Source organism: Quercus robur, chromosome 6 (assembly GCF_932294415.1).
Source record: "Quercus robur chromosome 6, dhQueRobu3.1, whole genome shotgun sequence".
NCBI lineage: Eukaryota > Viridiplantae > Streptophyta > Magnoliopsida > Fagales > Fagaceae > Quercus > Quercus robur.
This window is the reverse complement of record NC_065539.1, coordinates 22,684,652-22,712,256: the sequence shown is the minus strand read 5'-3', so window position 1 is coordinate 22,712,256 and position 27,605 is coordinate 22,684,652. Positions and strand designations below refer to the sequence as shown.

General features: G+C 34.3%; 3 protein-coding genes across 3 annotated transcripts; 1 reads left to right on the top strand and 2 right to left on the bottom strand.

The window, feature by feature from the left end:
• Positions 1-1,616: 1,616 nt before the first annotated feature.
• On the bottom strand, positions 1,617-7,539 carry LOC126733296 (glycine-rich cell wall structural protein 2-like). Its single transcript, XM_050436530.1, has 9 exons — positions 7,373-7,539; positions 7,067-7,201; positions 5,265-5,345; positions 5,094-5,182; positions 4,927-5,001; positions 3,686-3,747; positions 3,492-3,566; positions 2,795-3,052; positions 1,617-1,995 (listed from the first exon to the last, which is right to left on the bottom strand). Exons 2-9 carry the CDS (start codon positions 7,187-7,189, stop codon positions 1,907-1,909), a joined length of 852 nt encoding a protein of 283 aa, XP_050292487.1. The 5' UTR covers positions 7,190-7,201; positions 7,373-7,539; the 3' UTR covers positions 1,617-1,906.
• Positions 7,540-10,033: 2,494 nt separating this feature from the next.
• LOC126733295 (polypyrimidine tract-binding protein homolog 3-like) lies at positions 10,034-16,817 on the top strand. Its single transcript, XM_050436529.1, has 15 exons — positions 10,034-10,206; positions 10,643-10,711; positions 10,828-10,899; positions 11,032-11,108; positions 11,315-11,393; positions 12,541-12,673; positions 12,934-12,998; positions 13,098-13,147; positions 13,255-13,296; positions 13,392-13,443; positions 13,576-13,633; positions 13,729-13,742; positions 15,034-15,141; positions 15,228-15,371; positions 16,080-16,817. Exons 2-15 carry the CDS (start codon positions 10,655-10,657, stop codon positions 16,473-16,475), a joined length of 1,347 nt encoding a protein of 448 aa, XP_050292486.1. The 5' UTR covers positions 10,034-10,206; positions 10,643-10,654; the 3' UTR covers positions 16,476-16,817.
• Positions 16,818-19,897: 3,080 nt separating this feature from the next.
• On the bottom strand, positions 19,898-27,127 carry LOC126733292 (uncharacterized). The gene is made up of 13 exons (XM_050436527.1): positions 26,310-27,127; positions 24,155-24,233; positions 23,973-24,029; positions 23,441-23,496; positions 22,327-22,558; positions 22,108-22,194; positions 21,946-22,020; positions 21,686-21,769; positions 21,151-21,215; positions 20,879-21,077; positions 20,719-20,807; positions 20,286-20,400; positions 19,898-20,205 (listed from the first exon to the last, which is right to left on the bottom strand). The coding sequence occupies exons 1-13, from the start codon at positions 26,888-26,890 to the stop codon at positions 20,164-20,166; spliced, it is 1,761 nt and encodes a 586-aa protein (XP_050292484.1). The 5' UTR covers positions 26,891-27,127; the 3' UTR covers positions 19,898-20,163.
• Positions 27,128-27,605: the final 478 nt, after the last annotated feature.

Sequence of the window (27,605 nt, the reverse complement as noted above, 5' to 3'; positions counted from 1 at the left end):
TGAAAGTTGCTTGGCAGTAGGCACCAATATTAGAATTTTTTTTTTTCTTAAATAATTTTTTGATAAATTTGTTTAAGGGTATTTTAGGGAATTTCTAACTTTTTTTTTAAAGAGATGAGGCAATTAATGATGTTTCTCTAAATAATTAGATTTTTCTAACTAGGCCAAACAATTTGGGATAGAGGAAATATATATATATATATATATATTTCTTGTTTTTTGATGAAATTTTTTTTTCTCTTGTTTGCTTCAAGAGGAAGTGGATATCTAAGTAATAATGTCTTGACTGTATTGATCGAGCATCAAAAACCAATCTATCGTCAATTTGATTTAAATAGCCCAAACTTTTTTAAAATTATCAATCCTTTGCATTATCCATTTTTGTATTAATCTGTCTTCAATTACTTTAGAGTTATCAAGTATTTGTACTAAAAAAATGTACTTGAAGTTCCGGGTAACTCAATTCACAAAATACATTTTACTAAAACTTAGGTTTCTGTAAATTTAATAATTGATGATCCTATATAATTGCCAATTAGCCATACATTTGGCTTCAAATCTGTTCTAGCTTGAATGAATAACATAAATGTCCTTATTTATGTGTCATGTACTATTTAATTTGTAGTGTGTGACTATGAATAGCTACTGGTAGAAGTACATCAAATATCACTATTGGTGATAACATATGAATTTTACCTTGGTGTTTGTGAGTTACTGGTTCATCCTATTAGTGATTTGGTTGCGTTTAAAGCCAATGTGAATGAATTAGTTGGTTTGGCCCCTATTAAGCAAGGGCTTGAGAAGAAATTCCATGATGAACTGAATTGCAAAGCTTGTAGATTTGAGTTAGACTCGTAAAATTTGTACATTATATAACCATGAGAGAGGTCTCAATTAGCCAAAATGTTTTAGTTCAAAAATAATGAGGCACTAATAATGCAAAACTAAGCGTTGCTTGATCATGCAAAAATTGGTCTTTAGAGTGGCATTAGCCAATGGTTCTCCAATGATTAAGTCAGTAGAATTCTCAATATCTCTCAGAGAATCAGAATGTAATTCTATATATTTAAATGTGCATACCTTTCTCTTGGTGCATGATGGCTTATTTAAATAATAATAACGAACACAAATAAATATAGCACCAATTGGTGCTGTCCTTGTTTTCTCAAAAAAAAAAAAAAAAAAAAAAAAAAATGGTGCTGTCGTTGTCTTATTCAATTATGAACAGATTTTTTTTTTTTTAAGCATCTTCGATCCACTTATCATTTCCACATAAATGCAGTTAAATGCCTCGACTTTCTTCAAGTACCAAAGCTATGCAAATACCAGAATCTTATGTATCATTCAATTCAAGACAACTTTTTTCACAACTAGTTAATGTGACAAGCTATTTTTAAAACATCACTTTTAGATGAAAATTTTCAACATGCCTCCGACAGAAGAATAAAATTACTATTGGATGGAGTTGCAATCTTTCCAAACCAAATCCAATTGGGAAAAGGAAAGCTGTTTAAGGCAATCAAACATATTAGGCATCAATTACATAAAAGTTTTGAATCAAGAACCATAAAAACCCAGTTCTCTAGTGACGTTTTTTTTTTTTTTTGGCAACTCAGTTCTCTAGTAAGTTTAGCTTGCAATATCTATTGAACTTAAGAATGAAAGAATGTACTGCTATAATTCCTATCCAGGAAAAAAAAATGTACAACCTTTTTTATAAAATCTTGGCCAGCAATAACTACGAAAATATTCCTAGTCCACAACCTACAAGAACAAAACTGCATGCCCATAATACTTGAGTTGAAACAAGATACAAAGCCCACAAATATCAGCAAACTTCACTAAGATCCAAACAGAGCACACAACCACTCGTTCTTCAACTCTGCAGCATAACACCACCCACTGCTCAATTCCCAGCTGCTGCTGCTTGTGCTGGACCATCTGATCTAGGATTACGACCACGTCCACGACCCCTTCCCCTGCCACGACCACGCCCTGCAAAACCACCACACATGTATTACCAGAGTACTCGCAGCAAAATTCCATTAACCAAAAATGTAACAAGTAACAAATAACAAATTTAAAGAGCAATCGGCAAGTTATACCCAGCAAAGGGGAATTTAAACAGAGCAGGTTAAATAAGAAAATGAACCACACCATATGTGCTCTTTTAGCAGGGGGCTCTATGTTGCCTTTATCACTTGAATTGTATGAGTTGCTTATTAACTAATAATAATGAAAATCCTATTGTCCACAAGTTGTTACTGAGAACTGCCATTTGAGTGACCAAGGTTTTGAAAGTTTCCCTTTCAATTAGACCTCAAATCTCAGCTCTGTTATTTAGATTTAATTTCCAAAATATTTATAATTATAGAATTTTTTTCTAATCATCTATATTTTAAGACACCAAAAATAAAAAATGCTAATTTTGATAAACATTTAGCATAAAGCATCTTAATTACAAAAGCTATAATGGCTTTAACAGACACTGCATCATGATTTAAACATCAAACAAACAATGACATTAATGAGTGATTGGCTAGCATATATACCCAAAGGAAAGAAAGAACAGCTGAAATACACAACCCCCTGCCCCAACCAAAAATAGGGACCTTTTTCTTCAGCTACAATAATAATATTCAAGAAACGAATCTCATCCTCCAAATGTTATCATTGGATCTCTCATGTGAAAATACAGTGCAACTTATGCATGAATTATAGCTTTTATCAAGATTGCCGGAAAAGGGAGAATAAAATAAACAGGAGGTTAAAACTGACTATTCTGCATGCTTACCACGTCCTTGGGCAAGTGGTGCCTCTGATTCACCATAGTCATAGTATCCACCTGACTGGCCGTATCCACCCGACTGACCATATCCACCTGACTGACCATATCCACCCGCTTGGCCATATCCACCTGACTGGCCTCCATATCCTCGTCCTCGACCCTGGTAAAAACGGCCTCTTGCACGGCCACGACCTCTGCCACCGAAACTACGTCCACCATCCCACCCATCCCCATTATTATACTCCCCAGGCCCATTATAATATCCTGCATGCAATAAAATGAAACACATCACAACCAACAAGAAACTTTACCAACTTGTCATAGTCTTCAGAGTTCAATATGAATTATAACAGTCAACTCAAACAGCACGTTCCAGTTGATCATCCAGAGTATTTAATTCTTATTCAAGAACATTTTTGAAGTTATAACTTTAGAAAAACCTAAAGAAAGCCTGAAATAAAGTCTAAAGCCAAAATCTGTATGCATCATATGTCCAAACAAATGCCATGTGCAACACAAAGTTAAAGTTGTTTTTGTGTGTGCATGTGTGTGGAAGGCTGTTTCAAAAACAAGGATACAGTTCAAGGAAAATAGCTCATTTTTTTTATTAATACTTTTATATTGTGATAAAACAACTATAACAACTAAAATCATTTGCCAGCTAAAGACACACATGTGACTCCAATAATGAGCAGTGGTATACCTCTACCTCTACCCCTACCCCTGCCCCAACCCCTTCCACGACCGCGTCCCCTGCCTCGCATCCTAGGTGAGCCCTCTGCATTACATCAAATTAAAGATTATAAATTTAACTACATCCGTAACAGCATCAAAGGACTTGAAACTATAAACACATCCTGCAAAAATAAATAAAAAAGGTAGAAACTATCTCATCACCTCCTTCATCTTCATATTCATTTAATGGTTTCACTTGATCATCTGGAAGAGGAGGCTGGTATCTGCATAAAAGCAGATAAACCTAAATTTAGCACTATCCAGGAAATTACAATTAGAATTATACAATAAAACCATATTCCAAATGGCAACAACATTTCAAATGCGGTTCAACATTTCCAGTTTACATTATAGTGTTTCTTTGAATTCAAAACAAAGTAGTATTTCAGACCATTATGAGTAAAATTGTATTCAGGCACCATAAAAGTTCGTTTCAAATTATACATTGTAGGTCAACTTAGATGAAACTGACTAAGAAGCAGATAAACTATATACTGATACGGCAGATACATGGTTCTTTAATTGCTTCTCATGTTTCGGAGGCTATCACATGCAACACCATTGTCTAGTATGATTGTGTCCTCTTGGTAAAGTCTTTTTTCACACGGCAATAAAATATAATATACATGCTACCCACAAGGAATGGCCGTGCGTGCCATCAAAGTTATATCATTCCAATAAATTTTGTAACTCTCCTCCAACATAGTAACTTTGTTTGTCTTTTCTTTTCTTTTTTAAAGAGAAATAAAATATAAACATGGTCTATCTACATACCACCAAAAAAATGAGTGCAATTTCTTTCATGCAAAGTAACACTTTTGACATGTGGCTGACCCCAATTAGTCTATTGAGGATAAATAGTCAAACCTAAAGTTTTAAGGCCTGTTTGTTATTGTTGTATAAATGTAACACTTACAAGTTACAACACATTACAAATATTCAAAACAGAGGATAAGATATATCTTAATCTTTATCCTGAAAGTTTTAATGCATTAATGAGCCACACCAGGCAGCAGTCTGTTGCTGTGGCTCAGCTAAAAAAAAGTGACTAGATCGGAGATAGATTGAGTTTGTTGAGTTCATCAAGTAGGTTGAACTAGAATTAAAAACCAATGAGCTAAAATTATAGAGCTCGGATTTAACTCACAAACTAGTGTTGAACGAGACTTTTAACTGGTTATCTTGAGCCAAGCTCAGGTAACTTAATGCATTTGTAAGAATCTAAAATGATCTGTATCTTAACTCTTAACAATATGTATAATTTCAACTACAGAACCAAATATACATATGTATAATCTAATGCACCAAGAAACATTGAAAAATTAAAAATATGAGACGGATGGGGGGTGTGGGTGACAGATTTTTCCTGATGTCAAAAAGGCATCCAAACCTAAAAAACTTACCCAGTGGATGAAGTATCCAACTCCCTCTTTGAAAAAGTAATTGTGATCATTGAAACATGACGAGTGGTCTCCAGACTGAAACAGAACAGAAAAATAATTGTCCCCATATATAATAAAACTATAGCACTTGCATGAACTTGATAACAAAAAAGAGTAATGTTTCATACGGAAGAAGGCCTTCTTCTAGTGGCTCCCACGTGTCAGTTATATCAGTTGATCCAATTGAAGTATTTTGATGTAGACCAGCAATCCTTCTCTGAAAGGGGAGAAAATTGATAAATAAAAAGTTCTCAGAGAGAGAGAGAGAGAGAGGGAGGGAGGGAGCACTGTCATCCCACCTTAATTAGTTCAGCAATCATCACAGTCTTATTAATTGCTCTGCCCATTGCTTTAAGGACAATTTCATCGGACCCTTTCTCCTGCAAAAAAAGATGGGATAATGAGAGAGAGAGAGAGAGACTTAAGGGTGAGTAGTACAAAATTGAGTAGAAGAAATTCGATAGTGTACAAGAAAAAAACATCAAAATCAAAGGTGAGTTGTTCGAGTCAAATTTCTCTTATGGGGGGAAAAAAATACATAATTTAGCAGGTAATAAAATAGAACAGCAAGTCATGTCAAATCTGGAAAATAATAAGTCATAACCATGTATGGTAAAGATATCGTATGAATTTAAAGCACATCATTACCAATGAATTATTTCTCCAACAATCTCACAAAATAAATTCATAGAATCAAAATCACAGTAAGTATATCCATAATCCAGCACAGAAAACGTGAGTCAGCATCAAGTATCAAGGTCAAGAAGTTAAAGGCTGCAATCCTTTCGGTTGACACACAGCTATTGCACCATTAGTTTTCTTAAAAATTTTATTCAATTAGCTACAAAACAAGCCATAAGTTAAGACAGTAAGGTAAACAAGGATTACGTAAATTCCAACCAGAATCAAGTGAAGTCGAGCTCAATGGGTGACAAAACAATTAACATTTCTACATTCTTCTGGTTAGGCAAGACTCAAGGAAGTCTAAAAAAGTTTAGCATGTAGACAACATATGTCATTGTTCAGTCCTAACACCAAAAAAACTAAATGGGTGTGTGTTTCAAGTTTGACTTTAAAATTGGAAATCTAACCCCAATCAGTCTTATAAGAATCCATAGCCGACCCAAAGTTTTGAGACTATGCCTTTGTTTTTGTTGTTGATGTATTTAGTATACACATTAAAAATTAATTAAACAATTTCAATCCCTCAGAGAAATAACTCGATTAACAGGAAAAAAAAAAATGTCGCTAGAGTATATTTCTAGTCATGTCTGTCATATACTAAGGTGTCATACTGTAAAAAGTAGTTGGTGACTTCAATTGCATGACTTCCAGGACACAAAGAGCTGTCAAATTCAAGTACTGCCAACACATACAACACCCAAAAAAAAGGGCTGTTTCTAAAGCAAGAGGAAGACTCATTCATAATAACAGTAGTGCAATCCCACCTAATGCCTTAATTAGTGGGACTCCAATAACACCCCCAAATAAGATCTATAATACATACATTCATATTTAATAAATAAATCTTGTGATTTTTAAAATATACTAAAAATAACGCCCAACCAACCAATACCATCAATAGAGTTATCTTCTTCTTCTCTTTTTTTTTTTTTGGGTGAAAAATTACGGGCTAGGAGCCCGATTAGCCCTGAGATTTCATGGGAAAAACTGGCAATTTGCAGTTTTAAAACTAGGCATAATGCGAAAATTTCATATCGCAGTTAGTGAGGTGCTGTTTTACAACATATATATATATATATATATAAATTAAAAATAAAAAATAAACCCTACATCTTCGAGTAAAGTTTTTGACAACAATAACATTTCACAGAAATTTTAGCGAACGGCTCTCCTTAAAATTAAACTTTCATAGAAATCGCTGCGCTTTCAAACAGTTCATAAAAATCCAAAGATATGAACAGAGTATTTGAAAATCAGCTCTAGAAAACACAAAAAATAGAGAGAGATTGCTAGAACTTTGTCCATAAAACTTCAGTACACAATTAATCAAAGGAAACGCTTACAATTACACATAAACCAACAAATAAAACGAAAAAAAAAAAAAAGCGAAAGCGAAAGAAGAAGAAGAAGGAGGTACCTGGAGGAGAGTGGTGGCATAGGTAATGTAATTTCTCATTCGGCCTTGCGTAGTGATTCGAATCTCGTTCTCGTTTATTGATGTCTCCGCCTTTGGCTTCTCCACTCTCTGGTACCTATCCATCTCTTTCTTTCACTTATTCACAACAACAACAACAACAAAACAAAACAACAAATCAAAAACTCCTTCTCATTCACTCACACACTCACTTTTTGCTTTTTGATTTTCGAAGCAAGAATATGAGAACAGAAAAAGCAAACAAAAAACAAAACTAGGGTTAGGGTTAGAGAAAGAGACAAAGATTACCTGTGTGTGTGTGTTTTTTGCTCAGAGAGAGAGAGAGATTGGGTTTTTGGGGTTTGGGCGTGTGTTGTGGTTTTTTTGGCTAATTTTGAATTTTACGGAGCGAGAAGTGAGGGTCGGGTGAGAGAGTTTTTAAGTTACTATTTATATGAGAGAGAGAGGGAGAGAGAGATAGCAAAATAAGGTTGGCCAAGTAGGGCTTTCAAACTTCATCACGCTCCTATCGCCGTCCATTCCGCTTTCTTATCAAAAAGGTCCCCCTATATGGGCCTAAGGCCCAAAACTTTTTTCTATGATTGGACAACAACAACAACAAAAGGCCCAAAAAAACTTACTAATTAAGCTTTGTTTATGAGTTGATGTCGTAATGTGGAATATAAATAATGGTGTTAGGAGGAGAGAAAAATATATAGATGAATATAAAAGATTGTTGCCCCTTTAGGGTCTTTTAATGCCACTTTGATTTAGTGAAATCATTTGTTTAGATTGGTTTGACGTAGACCTTTTTGGATATATACCACTATTAGTTTCTTTAAAAACTTTCTCTCCTCTCCCCTTATGTATGTGTGTTAAAATATATAAAATTCTCAAAAAAAAAAAAAAAATTGGTTTGACCTTGTGATGTTACTTTTTACAAATGGATGGAGTTAACTAGGTTTTCATCTCATTGAATAACAATAAAATGAAAAATAACAAGTCATTAATTTTAAAACTTTAAAAGTTAAATATAAATCTTGTGTAGATTAATTGGAATCAAGCACGATTCATTTATCTGTCATTCATCCAACATCATGTTATTTATCACATCATTAAGTAGCATGTCCTTTTCATTATTTCTATCCATGTTGTTTCAGGTGTTCTGTTAACTATTCTTGTCTCATTACTTCAATCGATTCACTCCTCCTCACTAGTTTATTAATTGCTTTCTTTTTGCAAATAATAAAATCATTCCAAGTGATTTTTCTTCATGTTTTTCTCAATTTAAGTAATCTCAACCATGTCTTTAATCAAATTTCTTAATTTGTTTCTTCATTTAAAGATCATAACTATTATTAAAAACAATTAGGGTACATCTAGTGCTTAAACAACATCAAAACAAGGAGAGGCATCAGGCATATCCTCCAACCATACTTTTGGCACTCCACACGAATATAATAAGAAGTCAACCAGTGAGCTACCTAGTACAACAGTATGCAGTAAAACAAACGGCAATATCTAACTATTCTCAAAATCCTCTAAGGGTCTGTTTGGATTGAACTTATTATTGCTGAAACTGAAAACTGAAAACTGAAAACTGAAAACACTGTAGCAAAATAATTTTTAAATGTGTAAAAAGTACCGTGGGACCCATTTTTAATATTTTTAAATGCGTAAATAGTACTGCACAGTACATGAACAGTATATAAACAGTAACAAAACAGTATATGAACAGTGAAAATGGTCTCCTTAAACGCGTGAAAGTGAAAAAAAAAAAAAAAAAAAAAAAGAAGAAAGGGAAAAAACGTGGACGCGGATTCAGCAAACGCTGAATCCAAACCCACCCTAAAACTCCTCCAACAAACAACCATGCATTTCAAAAGAAGTTTATTTGCATCACAACACTATCATAGTCTTTATATCATCTTTAATATCAAATCAAAAAATTTTAAAACTACACAAAAATATAATTGTTTCCAAAGCACCAAACACAAAAGGATAAACTCAGTGCAAGGTTGAACTACTTTGTGTTTCGTGCTTTGGAAACCATTATATTTTTGTGGAGTTTTTTGAATTTTTTATTTGATATTGAAGATGATATAAAGACTGTGATAGTGTTGGGGTGCAAATAAACTTCATTCAAGAGGTCAATAATAAGCTTGTTTAACTAATGATTAGTTAAATATTGCACCAAACAATATTTAACTAATAACTTCATTCAAGTAATGTTTTATACTACCTCGATTCCAAGGGATTTATCACTTTTAAAGAACCAAGCTTCGTAAACAAGAGGTCAATAATACTTCACTTTCTTTAGAGTCACTCACTTGATTATATATTCAAGTTCAACATACAAAGTCATTTTTATTTTATTTTTGTGTTAAAAAAATTATAACTCAATGACATTTTTTTGTTTGTTTTACTTTCTCAAATAAAAAAAAAAAATTACGTTGTTTGCTTTTCTTTATCCTCTTCTCATCCTAAGTATCAAATTATTTATAATAAAAAAAATGTATATATATATATTTTTTTTTGAGAGAGCATTTATATATATATATATATTTATTTATTTATAATTGTACTCTGGTTAAATAATATATTATAAAACGGATTTAAAACACTAATATCACTATTTTAGTGTGTGTTATAATAAATATTACTGTTTACTAAAAAAAAAAATGTTTATTCTACATTAGTTGTATATGTATAGTGTCCGCGGTTTATAACCTTAATCTACAACTACAAATATTAGGTTTTTTTGTAATTATACTCTGATTAAATAATGTATTATAAACCTGATTTAAAATACTAATATTACTATTTTTGTATGCTTATTAATTCTAATAAGTATTATGATATATTTTTAAAAAAATAAAAAATTACGAGGATACGCATAAAATAATAAAATAAACCTAACGACCGAAACGGCAAACCTATCTCGTTCGTACTAACGAGCAACGACATTAAAAGCTCCAAAGTACTAATCTTTACCTTACCAAGGCTAGGGCTCCAAATCTCTCTCTCTCTCTCTCTCTCTCTCTCTCTCTCAGCACCAACTGAGAGACACATACACACACTCACAAACACACTATAAATTCATAGAGATCAGACTAAAAGCTCTCAAATCGGTCAATTTCACTGTAAGCTAATTTCAATCAGCCATTTTTTGTTGTTGTGATCTTCTTGTTATTGTTCAAAATTAAAAGGGTTATTAGAGCACGCCGTTGAAGCTTCAAAATTGTCTTTCTTTTAATACAGTTCCCAATAGACTTTCATGGGTTTGTTTGTTTTATATCAAATTAACAATCTTTTCATTCTGTATCAGTTAAATTTCTTTTCTTTTTTTCATTGAATTATTGGTTTGGTTGCTGAGAAATTATAGAATAAAAATTCGAGCTTTCTAGTTTTAAATCAACCAAGAAACTAAACTTTGGGTCCAAAGATATATAGACATAGTCACTATTTTGTTTTTCTTGGGTTTTCTTCGTAGCCAAACATACCTAATGCTGAACATTTCTTTTTTTCTCAGGCATTGAAAAAGTTTATATATTTAACAAGTTTTATGATTTCTTACAGTAATTGTCTAAGATGACTGACCCTTCAAAAGTTCTTCATATACGAAATGTGGGTTATGAAATAACCGAGGTAACTCTTGCATTAGAAGGAATTTTTCTCTGCTTTTGCGTTATGTAATGTGTATCATACTGTTCATTGCAATTTTTTAATTTTGTTTATTTGTATTTCTTTGTTGGATTTGCCAGAATGATTTGCTCCAGCTGGTTCAGCCATTTGGGGTCGTCACTAAATCAGTGATGCTACGTGCTAAGAACCAGGTTACCATTTTAGGCTCCATTCTATTTTTGAACATTTTAGTGTTTCTATGCATATTGGTGTATATGGCTGTGGCAATGGAACGGTGTAATTTATTTAAGTGCTTTTCTGTTTTTATTGTTATTGTGAAGCAGGCTCTTATCCAGATGCAGGATGTAGCATCTGCTGTCAATGTAGTGCAATACTACACGAATCTTCAGCCTAGTGTTCGGTAATAAGATTTCTATGAAATTTCTATTTTTCTTATATGCATGGCTTTGACAATGGGAAACTCCTCTAGTCAAAACCCCTTTTTCAGATCACATGATTGGGTGGTGTGAAGAGATTAAAACCGTCAATGTTTTAATTAATATTTTTTCAGTATATTTTTGAAATGTTAAGCTGAAAATTTAAGTATATGCTGTTTTGTTATACTAGGGAGAGAAATGTTTACATTCAGTTCTCTTCGCATCAAGAACTGACTACAGTGGATCAGAACACTCAAGGACGCAGCCAGGTTGGTGATCCAATTTTGAATATCCTTCTGTTCATGTGGCTCTTAGACCAATAATGTTTCTCTGAATACCCTTGCACTAGGGTGATAGTGTTACGAGACATGAATAGAAGTCATGGTTTTGGACATGGAATGCTTTGTGTGTAATATAACTGTTTAGTAATAGAGATCTTCACAGATTCATATGCCTTTATCTCTTTTGGTTGGAAGAATTTTATTAAGCAACATGAACAATTTCTTCGATGTTTTTTTTTTGTGTTGATACATGTACATGTTGATAATGTTCCTTTAGAAAGTTTCTCTATATCCTAAAGTGGATATTAAATGAAATGATCAAACAATTACACCAACATAACTTTTAATTTTTGAGAGCCATGATTACTGAAGAAATGAATTACAATGTTTCAAATATAACTTTCTTTCAAAACAGTCGAAGTCTCACAGAACCAAGGACAATATGTATTTTACTTTCAAACTTGAGCTTATTATTCTTGTGCAAATGGAGATTTTGTCTTCCCAACCCACCCAGTCTTGGTTGATTTCCATCAGTAGAAAGTAGAAAATATAAAAACATTCCTTCTAGGTATAGGTTCACCATTAAATTTCAGCAAAATCCTTACCTTTCTCTGTAGGTGCATGGCAACTGTCCGGCAACATATTTTAACAAGCATAAATATGCGAAGATTAATATTGGACTTAATTATTTTGGCTACTTGGTCCCTTTTTTTCACAAAGTCGTCCATTTTCATTAAAAATTTTCTTACTTATATATATAATTAATATAGGACATGACTTATTTTTCCTTTTTTTTTAATTTTTTTTTTATAAGATTTATGGGACAAGAGTCTCTTTTCTCAGCAGCATGTCTGGCTTTCCCCTATGGGCAGTACCTAGGTTCAAATCCAGGGTGTCTTCCCTTAGATCATTTATCTATCAAAAAAGAAAATGAAAATTAATATTGAGGTTTTTATTTTATTTTATTGTTCTTTGTTTCATTTGCAAATGCCAAATTACTAGGTAATATAGTAACTTATAACATCTCTTAAATCTTTTCTTCTATCTTCTATTTCTCTATTTATTTATTTCTCTCCTCTCTCTCTATCTCTACATTCTCTCCTGTGTCTGCTGGTATACTGCTGGGAACTCTCAGGATGCGCAGCCTAATCGAATTCTCTTAGTTACAATTCATCAAATGCAATATCCAATAACAGTGGAAGTGCTTCACCAAGTGTTTTCTCCTTATGGTTTTGTGGAGAAGATTGTCACATTTCAGAAGTCAGCTGGTCAGCTTCTTCAAGTCTTCTCTCTCTCTTTCTCTATCCCTTAAACTTGAAAAAGTATATATGCTGTTTATTATGGATAAGGAGTTTCATTTTAGCTTCTTCATATTTCTTTCTGCTTTGGAGTATAGAGTATTGGAATTTTAACTTGTTCATTGTGCCAGTAAAGCATATCCTGAGTGTCTGTGACTTTATGCAAGGACTTGTAAAGAAAAATTTCAGAAACATATTAAATATGCTCCATTGGCCTTCAAATTGTGTAGGTTTTCAAGCCCTTATCCAGTATCAGTCACGCCAGAGTGCTCTTTCTGCAATAGATGCACTTCAGGTGGGTGGGTCGATGGGTGCTTGCATGTGCATGGTTCTTGAAAGTTGATTTCAGAGTTTGTTCTGATTAAAGCTTCAAAACTTTACAACTACTTTGTAGGGACGAAATATATATGATGGCTGTTGTCAGCTAGATATTCAGTTTTCAAAGTAAGTGTTATCATTTTAACAGTCTTCGATCCAGCAGGATTGATTATCTGAGAAGTATTAAGTCTTATGTTCTTCTTTTTTCCTTTTTCTTTTTATTTATTTATCAGCCTTTCTGAGCTACAAGTGAACTACAATAATGAGCGCTCCAGGTGTGTGCAAAACACCTTAACTTCATTTTGCTTTATATGCAACCTCAATTCATTCTGGTTAATTATTACCGTTATTCTGATTATCCACTGTGTAGGGATTTCACAAACCCAGCTCTACCTTCAGAACAGAAAGGCAGACCCTCACAAGTATGTTCTTCTGTTGATGTTGTTTTTCTTAAAAGTGCATGTAGTTTTTCATCACCGCTTTCACTCTGGATGTCTACAACATCAGCTCTTTGTATTTCTGAAGTTTGTTTTTGTACTGCTTATCTGTAACAGTCTGGATATGGTGATATGGGGGGCATGTATGGTCTTCAACCTCCTGGAGCTAGGGCAGGTGCATTTTCATGAAGCCATATTTTTCTTTTTTCCACCTATATGTTATTTTATTAATCAATTACTGATAGATGTGCTGTATCTTATCTGTTGCAGTAACATATCCACAGGTTCGTATTGCTCAAGCTTTACTCTGAGCCATGACCAGGTTGTTCTGTTCATATCTGAGTGTTTTATTAACTAATGGCTTTGCCTCAGAGTATGAATAGTTAGTATGCTTAAATGCTAACCTTCCTGTCCCACAAATTATTTAGTTTGCAGTTTTTTAGTCATGGTAAAAAGTCACAAATATAACACAATTGCAAAATGTCATTCCAAATGTTATATTTAGCTCTTGCTAATGAGCTCTAGCTCAAAATTAAAATGGCACTTACTCCTTCCCCAGTAATGGAATGGGTGAGGTTTTGGGTTAGTGTATGTTTAACTTATTAATCAAAATATTATGTTTAGATCTTTCTTCATTCTTGACATTTTTTTCATTCCTTTTTTTGGTTATAAATTCTTGGGGCTCAGAATTTCTAATTTCACTATTAAGCAAGCACACATTTAGCTGAAAATAAGTAGGCAGACATGCAAATATGGATGTGCGTGCGTGCGCACACAAAAATATGGCTTTTTAACTGTGTAGATTTGCACAGGATGCATACTGACCTTGGCCTCCACTCCATAAGTCTCACAAAGATATGTGTAGTCGTGTGTGAAGTTAACAAACCAGAAAATTCATCATTGTTTTAGTTATGGTTCAAATTTGTAGTCAATGTTGTAAAGGGACTGGTTGAATGACCCAGTCTGGCACAGGGAATGCCTAGTTATGTCATAGACCTGAGAAGGATAGATTGTACATTACCTCATAGAGTCACTGTTACCTAATCTGATACCTGTGCTTATTACTCTTAATGGTTTTGCAGAATGGCCTTAGAAATGTAATTTTGTTTTATCTGTTTAGTAGTTTTTTTTATGTATAAACCTTCCTCATTGTATCATTTTAGATGGGAGATGCTGCAACCATCGCAGCTGCCTTTGGTTTTAACTGTGTAGATTTGCACAGGATGCATACTGACCTTGGCCTCCACTCCATAAGTCTCACAAAGATACGTGTAGTCGTGTGTGAAGTTAACAAACCATAAAATTCATCATTGTTTTAGTTATGGTTCAAATTTGTAGACAATGTTGTAAAGGGACTGGTTGAATGACCCAGTCTGGCACAGGGAATGCCTAGTTATGTCATAGACCTGAGAAGGATAGATTGTACATTACCTCATAGAGTCACAGTTACCTAATCTGATACCTGTGCTTATTACTCTTAATGGTTTTGCAGAATGGCCTTAGAAATGTAATTTTGTTTTATCTGTTTAGTAGTTTTTTTATTATGTATAAACCTTCTTCATTGTATCATTTTAGATGGGAGATGCTGCAACCATCGCAGCTGCCTTTGGTGGGCGCCTGCCTCCTGGTATAAGTGGCACAAATGATAGGTGCACTGTCTTGGTGTCTAATCTAAATCCTGATGTAAGTGATTTTTCTTTTTTCTTTTTTTCACAGCCATTTCCTCTATTTAAAGTTCATTAATGCTTTATGAAACTTTCCTTGTTCAGAAAATTGATGAGGACAAGTTATTCAATCTATTTTCCCTCTATGGAAACATTGTGAGGATCAAGCTTCTCCGTAGTAAACCGGACCATGCCCTCATTCAAATGGGAGATGGATTCCAGGCTGAGTTTGCTGTAAACTTCTTGAAGGTTTGATTTCTGTTTCCCATATCTTCATCATAATCCAAATTAGAATTATAATTAGAAAGAAATCAAAACAAAACTGCCAAGAGCCATGTAGCTCAATTGGTACTTCCTAGTGTTTCCAAAAGAGACATCCAAGGTTCAAATCCGCCCTCCCTCAAATATCGAATTATCAAGAAACAAATCAAAACTATTGGTTTTCCATACAGCATTGATTTACTAAAGTTGTAGTTCATACAATATTGTTTATTTCAATAAAAAGAAAATTTAAGCTACACCTCACACCATTTATTTTAATTATCATCTTATCAACTTCTTCTTTAGGTTGAGAAATGATTATCTATATCCCAATTGAGAAAATTTTCTCTGTGGATATTGAAGGGATCTGGTTCACTGTGCCTTCTCCAACTATGACCTAGCATTAACCATCAGGCGATTATTCTTGTGTTCTTCTATGCATTCCAATTATTATTTTTTCAGAGAGCTTTCTTAAAGTTATTGACATTTGATCATAGGGGATTAAAGTTTTGTAAGAAAATTCATGTCATGGCATCATTTCATTGTTCTTTCTTCATATTGGTTGCCAACAAAAGTGGATATGTAGCCTCATTCCCATCATTGGATATTCCTTTTAAAGATTACAACTCCCGAGATTTGAATGGTTCAAGTTTTTAGTAAGCGGGCATTTAATTAATGCTTTCTATTTCGATGTAGGGAGCACTGCTATTTGGGAAACGTTTGGAAGTAAACTACTCCAAGTATCCGAACATAACGCCAGGCCAGGACACACATGATTACTCAAATTCAAACCTTAACCGCTTTAACCGTAATGCTCAGAAAAACTACCGTTATTGCTGTTCACCAACGAAGATGATCCACTTGTCCACCCTCCCTCAGGAAATTACAGAGGAAGAAATAGTGGCCCATCTGGAGCTGGAGGAGCATGGGACTGTTGTAGGCACCAAACTCTTCGAGGCAAATGGGAAGAAGCAAGCCTTAGTCCTGTTTGAGACTGAAGAGCAAGCTACTGAGGCACTTGTCTGCAAGCATGCAACTTCCATTGATGGATCAATTGTCCGAATCTCCTTCTCCCAATTGCAGTCCCTTTAGATATACTGCATGAAGCAGTGGAGCTTCATTTAAGGACAGATGTGTACAATAGCAGGTTTTATTGTTCTCTTTTCTTTTAATTTGCATCTGCTATTCAACCTCTGACAAATGTTGGGATGATGTTTGTCCTCTCTAAATTTATCTAGCTTTAATCGTTTTCTGTTCTTCATTTGTGTATTCATTTCTGGGTCTGTTGTTGGGGTTGGGGAGAATTTTTTTTACACTTTGGCCGGCTTAGTTGGGGAGAGATTATTTCCTCTGCATTTGTGGGGAACTCAAAGATAATTGCAGCTTTGGTTTGGAACAATATTTCATTATATTGGGTGCCAAACCTTTTTCCAATGTTGTATCTTTTTGTCCTTTTAACCCCTTTTTAACTTATGTTAAAGCGGAAGGAATGTCTACAACTTATAGTAAAATTATGACTTTTGTGCAATCACCTTCCATCTAACTTGGGACTTTCAATGTGTTCCTGGCAAATTGGGTACAGATACAAATTCTAAGTTATGCTGCATCGTTTTGAACTGCAATTTATGCAGTTAGTAGGGGAAAAAGAAGAAACTATCCAAGATATGTATTCCCATGCATGATTGCGTTGATGGAAAAAGTGTGCTCCCTTTTCCAGGTTAGTTTTGACCAAGTTATACGTGAATCCTACCAAGCCAAGCCTGGTTATCTCCCAAGATAAGTTCTCTCTACCTTTAGTTGCCACCAGTCCTTCCATGAGCCAATGAGTTACAACTGAAATGGGTTTTTTCCTGATGGAAGATAAATTCATGCATGTATTAAGAACATCAATCAAAAAATCATTTATAGAGTGAAAAGTCATGTGGCTCAGTGGCATTGTCTGGTTCTCTCATGGAAGAAAACCTGGGTTTGAATCTCCCCTCCCACCTGTAAGGGGAAGAAAAAGCAACATTTATGAATTCATTCATTTCTTCGAATTTAAGTTGTTTTTCTTATCACAGTCATTTGAGTTTTTATCGACTTCTATGCAGACCACCAATTGATGCTTTTTGCCCTGTTTGAAGTAGCATGAAAACGATGACAGAAAATGGACAGGGTTTGGTGTTTTTATCAAGGATATATGGGAATAAGTTTGCAGTTGCTGCAATGTCCTCTCAATCTAGTTCTTCTTTGATGACCGAAATACATGATTGCCTCACTGCTAATAGAAAAGTTATGGAGAGTTCAATAATCACTAACAATTGCCTTACGAACTCTCTGCGCCTGATATAAGTCTAGAGTCACTAATTCAGGCGTCACTAATGAAAGTAGTCACTAATTTCATAATTGTCAAGATGATGAGTTGTGAATGGCAAATTAATGAGTGATGTCAGTGGTGAAAAAAAAAAACCTACCAGCTCAATTGTTGTGAAAACTGGCGTCTCTAACTTAACTCATTTTCTACATCATAGAAGGGATATTAAGAAAGGTGTTTTGAATTACCCTTTCACATGGTATTGTGCATTTGTTTTGTTGTCAATGGTAACCTTCGCTGTCTCTCATATTATAGACCTATACAAGCTTCAAAATACAAATTTCATACATAGTGCCTTTGTGCATTAAGATTTATGCATAAACAAAGTCTACCAATGGCCTTGAACCCTTGATATGTGAGCTTTTAGAGCAAAAAATTTAGGGTATGTTTGGTTAGGGTTGGAATAGGGTGGATGGAAAATAATGAAGAGAAAATAAGTTTGTGTGTTGTTTGGTAAGAGGGGGGGGGGGGGGGGTATGTTTGGTTAGGGTTGGAATAGGGTGGATGGAAAATAATGAAGAGAAAATAAGTTTGTGTGTTGTTTGGTAAGGGGGGGGGGGGGGGGGGGGGGTGGAAGAAATTTTTTGGGTGGGGCTCAAGTATTTTCCACCTGGGTCCAGACAAAACTTGTTTCTCCAAAATGAAGAAAAAACAAGCATGAAAACACTTGTTAAGAAAGAAAGACAAAACTGACCCTCATTTTTTGCTCTCACCTAATTCCCACTTTCCCAAGCTCTCATCATCAATCTTCAGACTTCAGCCTCTTCACAACTTAACAGTAATAATCTCAACTAATCTTCTCTGCTTTTGTTTTTTCTGTTTTTTTTTCTTCTCCGGCCAAAATCTGGTATGACCCTTCTCATTTTTCTTTTTTTTTCCTTGTCCTCATTCTCTTCTTTTGTTATTAATCTATTCTTTGCTTCTCTTTTTGGTTTTTTTTTTCTGGGAAGAAAAACTACCCAGCTAAAATCTTTTGCTGAATATATATTAATTTTGCCCACGATTTTAACTAGATCTTTTCTGCCTAGTTAAAGTTTTTTTTATAGGAAGTTAAAATTAATTTGTTGAACTTATATTATCGTTTTTGTTGCCCACGTATTTTTTCCCAGCAAAATTAACACGTCAGACAGTTTTTGTTGCCCAGAAAATTTATATTCTCTATAATAATAAGGAAAAATAATATAAATTTATGTGAATGATGTGTTAATTTTTATACTATTTAATGAATACAAATAAATCTATTTCTTACGTATTATATAACAAAAGCATAATATTCAATTTATATAGTGTAAACTATATATTTAGTACTTATCTTAGATAAAAATTGTTGACATGATAAACGATCAAAATAAAATTTAAGTTTATTGTCAAATTAACATAAGCTAATTTTTTTGTTTTGGCCATGAGACATGTCATTAATTTTCATCCAAAAGATAATGGTAGAGATTAAATTGACACGATACTAAAAAGTTAAGAACCAAATTAACATAATTGAAAGATTAGGAATCAAATTAAAATATATAGAATAAAGATAAAATACATAATTTTACCCATTTATATAAACTATATTTTTTATCCTCCCCACTTTTCTCTTCAACCAAACAAAAAGTTTTCCACCCTCCCACTTTTCCACCTCCAACCAAACACACACAAAGAAAAACTAAAACTAAATATTTTCTACTCCAAGACTCCAACCAAACTGACCTTAATTGACTCATTTGGAAGGAAATTGTAGGGGGAAAAGTTGGAACCACCACTCCCATATTCGTAAGATATTTTTTTTAATTCTTTTTAAAATGTACGGCAAAGAAGGAAATAAATCATACTTCATTCCATTCCCACCAAAAAATGAAAGAAGCACCCACTTCTTCAATGAAATGATGATATAATACTAAAATCCCAAATTTATATATAAAAAAACAAACAAAATGCAAAGAATATAACAACAAAATTATATATCTCTTCTTTCCATTCCTTCTCTTATGTAACTCCAAAACACACCAAACAAAAAAATAATAATATAGTCCTCCACATTCCATTCATTTATAACCTATCCACTCTAATTCATTTCATTCTGTTGTGAACTCTCCAAACAGTGTTAGAACTTTGAGAAAGCAATACAAATGCATAAAAACCAACACAAGCACTAAAGAGCCGGAAATGAAAAACAATGGCAAGATATCTAAAGTTTTACATTACAACAAAATGCTTAGTCGTGAAACAGATTACAGCAATCCATTGCTGGACAGAGCTATCACTGTTATCATACATAGGATGCATTGTGTATGAACAAAAATGAATTATCTTGAAACCCAGGGAAAAGGGGGAAAGAGAACAGAAGAGGATTGTTTATCTTCCAACTTTAACATATCCAAAAGCACTCGTCAAAAAAGTTTTTTTTCAGTAATCCTGCATGTAAGCACTTCTTCAAGCTCCAACATTAAACTTGGCTTCATACACATGGGGTTGCTGCAAAAAAGAAATATTCTTTTAAATTCTGAATGGATGCAACTAGTTGAACACAAGAAATACAGGCAGCAAGACATTACCATGTACAAGGCAGAAATCGACCTACAGGCAAACCACCTCATATGCATTGCACGTTGAGCACCCATTGCACCCTCTACAGTTTCAAACCGCAAATACACACAACCAGCACTATTTCTGTATGCCAAAAATCTAAGTTTAAATACATCATACATACACATATAACTATAACATGAATTGGATTCAATAGGATATCATTTACTATCCAAAATAGAACACATTTATAAATATTAAAACTCTAATTTTGAACATTTTTTAATGAAATAGTTCTGATCTCCAAATCATCTTGATATTTCACAAGCATAATAGATATGCAAAAATCCTGCAATCCAATAACAGGTTCACTAAAATAATCATACACTAGATAGATATATATATATATATATATATATCAACCTAGGGTACAATGAAATGTGATACAGCTGATGCACTCACCTATCTACATAAATATGTTTCACTCGGCCATATTTAGAACATTCTTCTTCCACATCATCTTTAATGTCCATATCAAAGTCTGGATCCGTCTGCATAAAAATATAAAACATTAGGTATGAAGGATCTAACAGGTATATAAGTATACAAGAAAATCACAGACCTCAGTTGCTGGATCAAACATATTCTTCAACAGTAAGCATTCACTGGGAGTTCCAACGGGTTCTGCAGCTGGAGTAAAGAGAGCTTGTGCTGGAAGAGCTGGCACAGAAACTGCAGCTTGCCCATTGATAGGCAAGCCCATGGCTTGTGCATTTGGAGCTGGCCCATTCACCACAGGAGCTCCAAGAGACTCCGCAATACTATCAAAATTATTAGAATTAAGCTTAGTACTTGCATATCATGACATGATGCAATGATAGCTAACAGACAAACCTTGTAGCAATGCCAGAGCGATCCAGCTTCTGCATAAGTAGTGCTCTTGATTGAGCATTGAGAGACTACATGGAAAGAGAATTATATCAGTGAATAGCTCATACTGTAAAAATTTGACCACAAGGCTTTAGTACCAAAAAAAGGCCACAAGTTGGTGATGCTACACAGGACCTTGGCTTTCTAAGTTTAATTTATCTACTTTGAGACAAATATCTATTTTGTATATAACAACGCCATAGTCAAACCTCAATGCATCCATAACATAATTATTAGCAAGCTAAATTCTTCAACTAAACTGCTCTTATAAAAAATCAATCACTATGACTATGCACAAAAGTGTTGCCAAGAGACAAGCCCCCTAACAGCCTAACTACATTGAAAATAATCTTAAATTAACCATACTTCTAATTGCATTATGCAGCACTCTACCTATGGTAAATGAGTATCAACATAATCTAATAAACTGAACCACATAGATCACCCATCTTTATGCTAAAGCCAAACTCCCTATATACGATAACAAAATTTAACTCACCAAACCACCCCCATCATCATCATCAAAGTCCGCTGATTTTGCTCCAGTATCTTGTGTTCCAACATGCTCTGTAACTGATGAAACCTATATATACAGGCACAGGATTAGTCAAGAAGATATTCACACAGAACTGCAAAAATAAGTAATGATGGCCACAAAAGTACAAACACAGATAAATAACAGCAATATCGATGTAGAATGATCAAGAGGCTCTAGATACTTGTAACATCCAAGTTAAAGCTTCATAAAGAGAAACCTACCTTGATAGTTCGACCAGCAATTTCCACTTTTCCATTCAAAGATTGGGCTGCCTTTGCATCTTCAAGTTTGGCAAACTGCAAAAGCATGAAGATCAAACAACTACTTGTATACCACCTTATCAATTAAAATCAATCTTTTACAAAACTAGAATTTGTACTGACTTGAACAAACCCAAAACCCTTGCAGTGTCCTGTCTCAAGATCAAGGGGCAGTTGAACAAGCTCCACAGGACCAAATGGCTCAAAAATCTGAGTAACAGAATGATTTCAAGAATTGCATCGATGAAAATTTATAATTATCACTTCAATTAAAAATTTTAAAAAAATTTAAAAAAAAAACAATGCCAATGATAAACCAAATTAAGTATGCAATTGCAGTACCGCTCTAAGTTGGCTTTCAGTCATGTTAAAGTGCAAGTTGCCCACATACAGTTTTCTATCAACTGCTCCATATGGACCTGCAAGACCACTTGAGCCCCCAGTAGAAGCAGTAGATTGAACTAGGTTCTTTTCAGCCTCAGAAGGTTTAACCATAACAGGCTGTCCAAGAAGTAGGTTTCCAGAGAGAGCAATTGCCATTGGCACAGACATTGCATCATAAAATTCTATATACCTGCAATTCCACCAAGGCTTATGATTTAATTTTCACAGTATATGAGACTAAAGGACTTGCAACTAAAACTTACAAAGCATATAGCAAAGAGATGTAGGGAAACAAAAACTCTAGTGCAGAGAGCTCAAGCTGAGTTTCTTTTGATGAATCTGATGGACTCATGTAAAAGAAAATGTTAGCTCAAAACAGAAAAATACAAAACTACAACATATATTAAATGACACAGTAACAAGGACAAACAATAGAGAAATATACTCAAAGAGGTGGAGCAAAAACCATATCAAAACAGGAGGAAGAAGTGACCGGAAGATCATCTTCTTGTTCAAGTGATGTCAAAGTAGATGTGGGCATTGCAAATCTAGAATAAATGATTTATGGGATAATTTACTAAAACTTTACATACCACTAATAGGAGACTCAGCTATCAAGTAAATCCTAAGAACTACTAGATTTAAAATAAATAAAAAATTGTGAGCCGAGAAAAAATGGACAAGGAATGATGGGCAATTATCATTATCTAAAGTTGTTACCAAAAGTAAACTCCACCCAAATTAAGGAAATTCTTTCAATCTATAATCGGAAGGCTATAAATGGAAGATGCAAGGGGACATCCTTACTATAACAAGAAAATGTAGCTGAAGAAAATTACAGACGGACCCAAAAAAGTTCAAAAAAAACTCAGGTTATGTCATCTACCTTGAGTACGCAGCATGAATTGATTAAACATGAGTGCAAGGTATTCCCATCATCCCTCATCATTATCGCAATGCTAGTCCATTTAAGAATACAGTTAAACTTGATTCTTGAAAAGTGATATCCTAATAATTATTTTAGGAGATTACACGCATAAAAGTATAACATTGTCCAACAAAAGGGACATACCCAACTCCTTTAGATCTTCTTGAATTCCTGTCCATGATTAGTCGGACATCCCTCACCTAAAAATGAAGAAAAAAAAAAAAAAGTTTTACCAGATAGGACCACAATCTCACTTGAAAGGATAATATATAAAGGAGAAACTAGACAATCACACTGCATATAGAAACACCTATGTCGGGGTGCTCACAAGATCATCGCATAACTCATATGTACGTTTTCACTCACCCCACATATACAGAATGTTGAAACACAAGAGTCAATATACTACCTCTTACTGAAGGCATGGGAGGATATACTGCAATAGGAACCAAATTTTTTTAAATAACATGCATTCATAATGTTTGAAGCAATGTCTCATGCAAAAAAATTGTAAATATTTAATATTCTTACACATGTAAGAAGAAATAAACAAAGCTGAAAGTCATTAAAGCTTCACAAAAGGATAATACCACTATTGAGATTAAATACAACATATTGTAAAAGAAATCCAACTATGCTAATGATCCGTAGTTTATCAAAAATAAACCCCACTGACCTTGCCCGCTTTTGAGAAGAATTCATATACGTCCCTCTCGTTTGCCTTGAGAGGCATCTGTCAACACCAAATTCACATCATCAGATCAAAGTAATCAATAAACACATGCAAACAAAAGATATTAATAAATATTATTCCTTATAGCACTTCAAGAACATAAAGTAATGGGAGCAAGGCTCAACCTGGTATGCAAAAACAGTTCTCTGATCCCTTTCTGGGTCTGCTTCCGGCTCCACCACTTCTTTCTTATCTTTAAATCTCCTATTCTCCAACAGGAGTTTCAAAATAATTAAGATGACAATTTTTAAAAAAAATTATAGCAGGAAAATACATTATTATAAAAAAAAAAAATTACAAAATATGCTGGTGATAATCAAACAAGTTCATAGATTAAAGGATGCATAAGACCAAACTAATTAATTTGCTCCTTATATCAATACACATGCTAGTGAGAGTTTCTGAACCCACAGGGATCACACAGATTTTTCTATGCTTTTGTTTATGTCATCATGTCAGTCAAATAACTAATCCTATCTCAATGTCCCTATCAATTAAGTAAGCATATCAATACAAGAACAATTCTAAAACATTCATACAAAACTTCCCATCTGCATGTTGTTAGATTGCAAGTAAATGCATTTCTTTCGTCTATACTCCACCTTCCTCAAATTTCAATGCCCCTGAATGAATGTCTTGTTTCAAAATGCCCCTTCTACTGGTGTCCCACCAATTGAGATAACAAATATTGATCACATGACTATCATGTGACTACATGGACAATTAAAATATCAATCAAGGGCAAATCTTAAATAATCAATTTACCCTCCAATTATGATAAATAAAATCACCAACATCACTCTAAACCAAGCCAGCCCAACGCGACAAAGCCCTTTTCACTAGTAACATAATAGGCTGACACGCCTTCCTAATTATAATATCCAGATGCTGATAACAGTTACCAGGCTGTCGGCTATGCTTAAAGCAGTTCAGCATGCATAGAGAAAATCCAAAGAATCAAATTTACAAACACCTAATATGAAATTCTGAAAAGAACTAACAAGTTTAAGGATGAAGAGTTTTCTCAACGTCTTAAAACAACCTCTTACTATAAATATATATATATATATATATATATCACCCTATCATATACAATCGCCGATAAAATTTTATTAAATTAATGATTATTCTAGGTGAGGCATATTATCCACACACATATACACTCCATATGTACAAGTTACAGAATATGGTGAAATGGTAGTGAATATTGAATGTCCTAAAAGCTTAAGTTAATAGGAAATGGTGAATTTAATCAATTAACATTTTTTTTTTAATACCCCTCACAATTGGGAATCAGGACTAGACTTTACATGATTAACAGCTTGCATAACACGTGTCTGATATGCACTGGAAATCCTCAAGTTAAACTTATTTGATCTGTCTTTGGTTAACAAAATTACGCCGTCTCGTGTCATGTGTTCCACTTAAATCTCTTTTAATAGAATGAAGTTGCTTCACTGTTTTTGTTTCTCTTCAGTATGCTCAATAGACAAAACGATACTGTTGGATATTTCTTTCTTTCCTTTTAACACTCCTCCCTCAAAATAGCCCTGGTTCCTTTAGTTGCTTGCTATCTTGAAGTGATTCAGATTGAAATGAGGTCTGGACCGTCTGGTATATGCTTACTAGCCCCATCTTCTCTACAAGACTTGAGAAAATTAGAAGTCCCAGTGTGAACCTAATGGCATTGATGATTTCTTGCACAGAGAGACTTTCAGTGCATGAGATTGGAAGTAAAATGATTACTCTGATGTATGATGTATCAGTAGTAATCTATCAGATGATTCTTTAGTGAAGATATCAGCTATCTGACTTGCGCCTAAAATTTAGAGGGTCTTTATAATTCCTTGTTGGTTTTTTTCTCGAATTGAATGGCTAAAATTTGATGTGTTTAATTAGTGTTTATATTCAGATCTTTCAAGATTTGAAGTAACCAAACTATCTCATGTGTAGTCGATGCTATAGCTCAGGTCCAACAAGTTAGAAGTTTAACTTTTTAAGAGTTAAGGCACTTTCTCTGTTACTATGATAAACTAATTCTAATAAGAAAAGGTGAAATTTAGTCATACTCTAACATACGATTAAAAGTCATTTTACTCATACCCAGAAATGTGAAACAGTCTTGTCATTCTCTAATGTATTGCACAATGCAGCTATGAACATTTGAAAATAAATTAATGAAATGGATAAAAAAAAAAAAAGAGCAAAGATAAAGTAACCAATTAGTTGCAGAAACCATAAACAGAGAATTAAACCTGTAAATCAGAAACAGAAAATTACCTAGTGTCTCTTATCTCTAAGTCTCTTTCTCTTTCTCTCTCTCTATCGCGGTCCCGGTCCCGTTCCGACCGGCTCCGGCTTCTCCGAGACCTTTCTTTCTCTTCTTTCTCCTTTCTATGATCCCTCTCTTTCCTCTCTCTCTCCCTCTCTTTCTCCTTATCTCTCTCCCTCCTCTCCTTCTCTCTCTCCTTATCTCTCTCTTTGTCCTTATCCTTATCCTTCTCTTTCTCTCTACTACTCCTCTCTCGCTCGCGATCCTTTTCTCTATCCGAATCTCTATGGTGCCGATCCTTCTCGCGATGACCAGACCGTTCTCGTTCTCGATCTCTGTCTCTGTCTCGGTCTCGGTCACGATCTTTTTCTTTCTTATCGCTTCCATTCTCTTCATCGGCGGTAGCTCTGGAGCGCTTACTCCGGCGTTCATCTCCGTCAGGTAGAGCAGGTTCCTCCTGATCAACCTCTCTCTTCCTGTAACTCCTCTCACTGCTCTCCTTGCTCTTACTCTTGCTCTTCTTGGAGTCTCGGTCCTCTTTCTCCTCCACCACCGTCTTCTCCAAGTAGTCGTAAGCGTCGAAATCCATGGGAGGTTTCAACAAGAAACCCTAGGTTTTTTGCAGAAAAAGAAAGAGGGATGAAACGGTGTCGGATTGGATATCTCAAAAGTCTAGGGTTTTGAAGAGGGGTTTGTGTTGTTTGAGAATTGAGATACAGAATGAATGAAAATGAAAGAGATAACAGTGTAAGTAAGACTGACTCTAGTCTAGAGGAGGAGAGGAGCAGCTTGGGTTTACTTTCTCCCTATGATCTGGAATCTTGGGACTTGGATGTCCTTTTTCGCTATAACGCCTTGGCCTTGTGGGAATTCTTGCTAAATTTTAATTGGGCTGGTAACACTCCTGATGGATCTAGCCCAAACTTAAGGACTTGACTTGGGTCAAGTACACTAATAAGTCTTACTTTACCCTACTCTTTAATTGTATGGATCGTTTCATTTGTGTCAACAATCACAAGTCCAAAATTATTATTTCTACTAACTTTTCAAAATCCTTTATTATATTCTTGGGTTTGTCTTCTCTTGTTTTGGATTGTAGGAAGTTTCTGGATTGCTAATGGACTGTGCATCCTCATCACATGTACGAATGAGACCAAATAGAAGAGCAAGAAAACATCCCAGTCCCAGTGTCCTACTTTTGTATATCACTTGGTAGATGTAACGATTCTTAGTAAGTAATGTTGGCACTTATCACATCATCCAATTCCATGAAAGTTAATGGCAAATGGCAATGCCTCATAGAG

Bases quoted from the DNA above. Each gene is read 5' to 3' on its own strand.
- LOC126733296 (XM_050436530.1), bottom strand. From the start codon at position 7,189: ATGGATAGGTACCAGAGAGTGGAGAAGCCAAAGGCGGAGACATCAATA. The intron at 5,183-5,264 runs GTGGGATGACAG...CTCCCCTTTCAG, and splicing joins TGATTGCTGAACTAATTAAG to AGAAGGATTGCTGGTCTACA. The intron at 5,002-5,093 runs GTATGAAACATT...GTTCTGTTTCAG, and splicing joins CTAGAAGAAGGCCTTCTTCC to TCTGGAGACCACTCGTCATG.
- LOC126733295 (XM_050436529.1), top strand. From the start codon at position 10,655: ATGACTGACCCTTCAAAAGTTCTTCATATACGAAATGTGGGTTATGAA. The intron at 10,900-11,031 runs GTTACCATTTTA...ATTGTGAAGCAG, and splicing joins TGCTACGTGCTAAGAACCAG to GCTCTTATCCAGATGCAGGA. The intron at 12,999-13,097 runs GTGGGTGGGTCG...ACTACTTTGTAG, and splicing joins CTGCAATAGATGCACTTCAG to GGACGAAATATATATGATGG.
- LOC126733292 (XM_050436527.1), bottom strand. From the start codon at position 26,890: ATGGATTTCGACGCTTACGACTACTTGGAGAAGACGGTGGTGGAGGAG. The intron at 24,234-26,309 runs GTAATTTTCTGT...GTTGGAGAATAG, and splicing joins TTAGAGATAAGAGACACTAG to GAGATTTAAAGATAAGAAAG. The intron at 22,195-22,326 runs GTACTGCAATTG...TCTGTTACTCAG, and splicing joins CTGAAAGCCAACTTAGAGCG to ATTTTTGAGCCATTTGGTCC.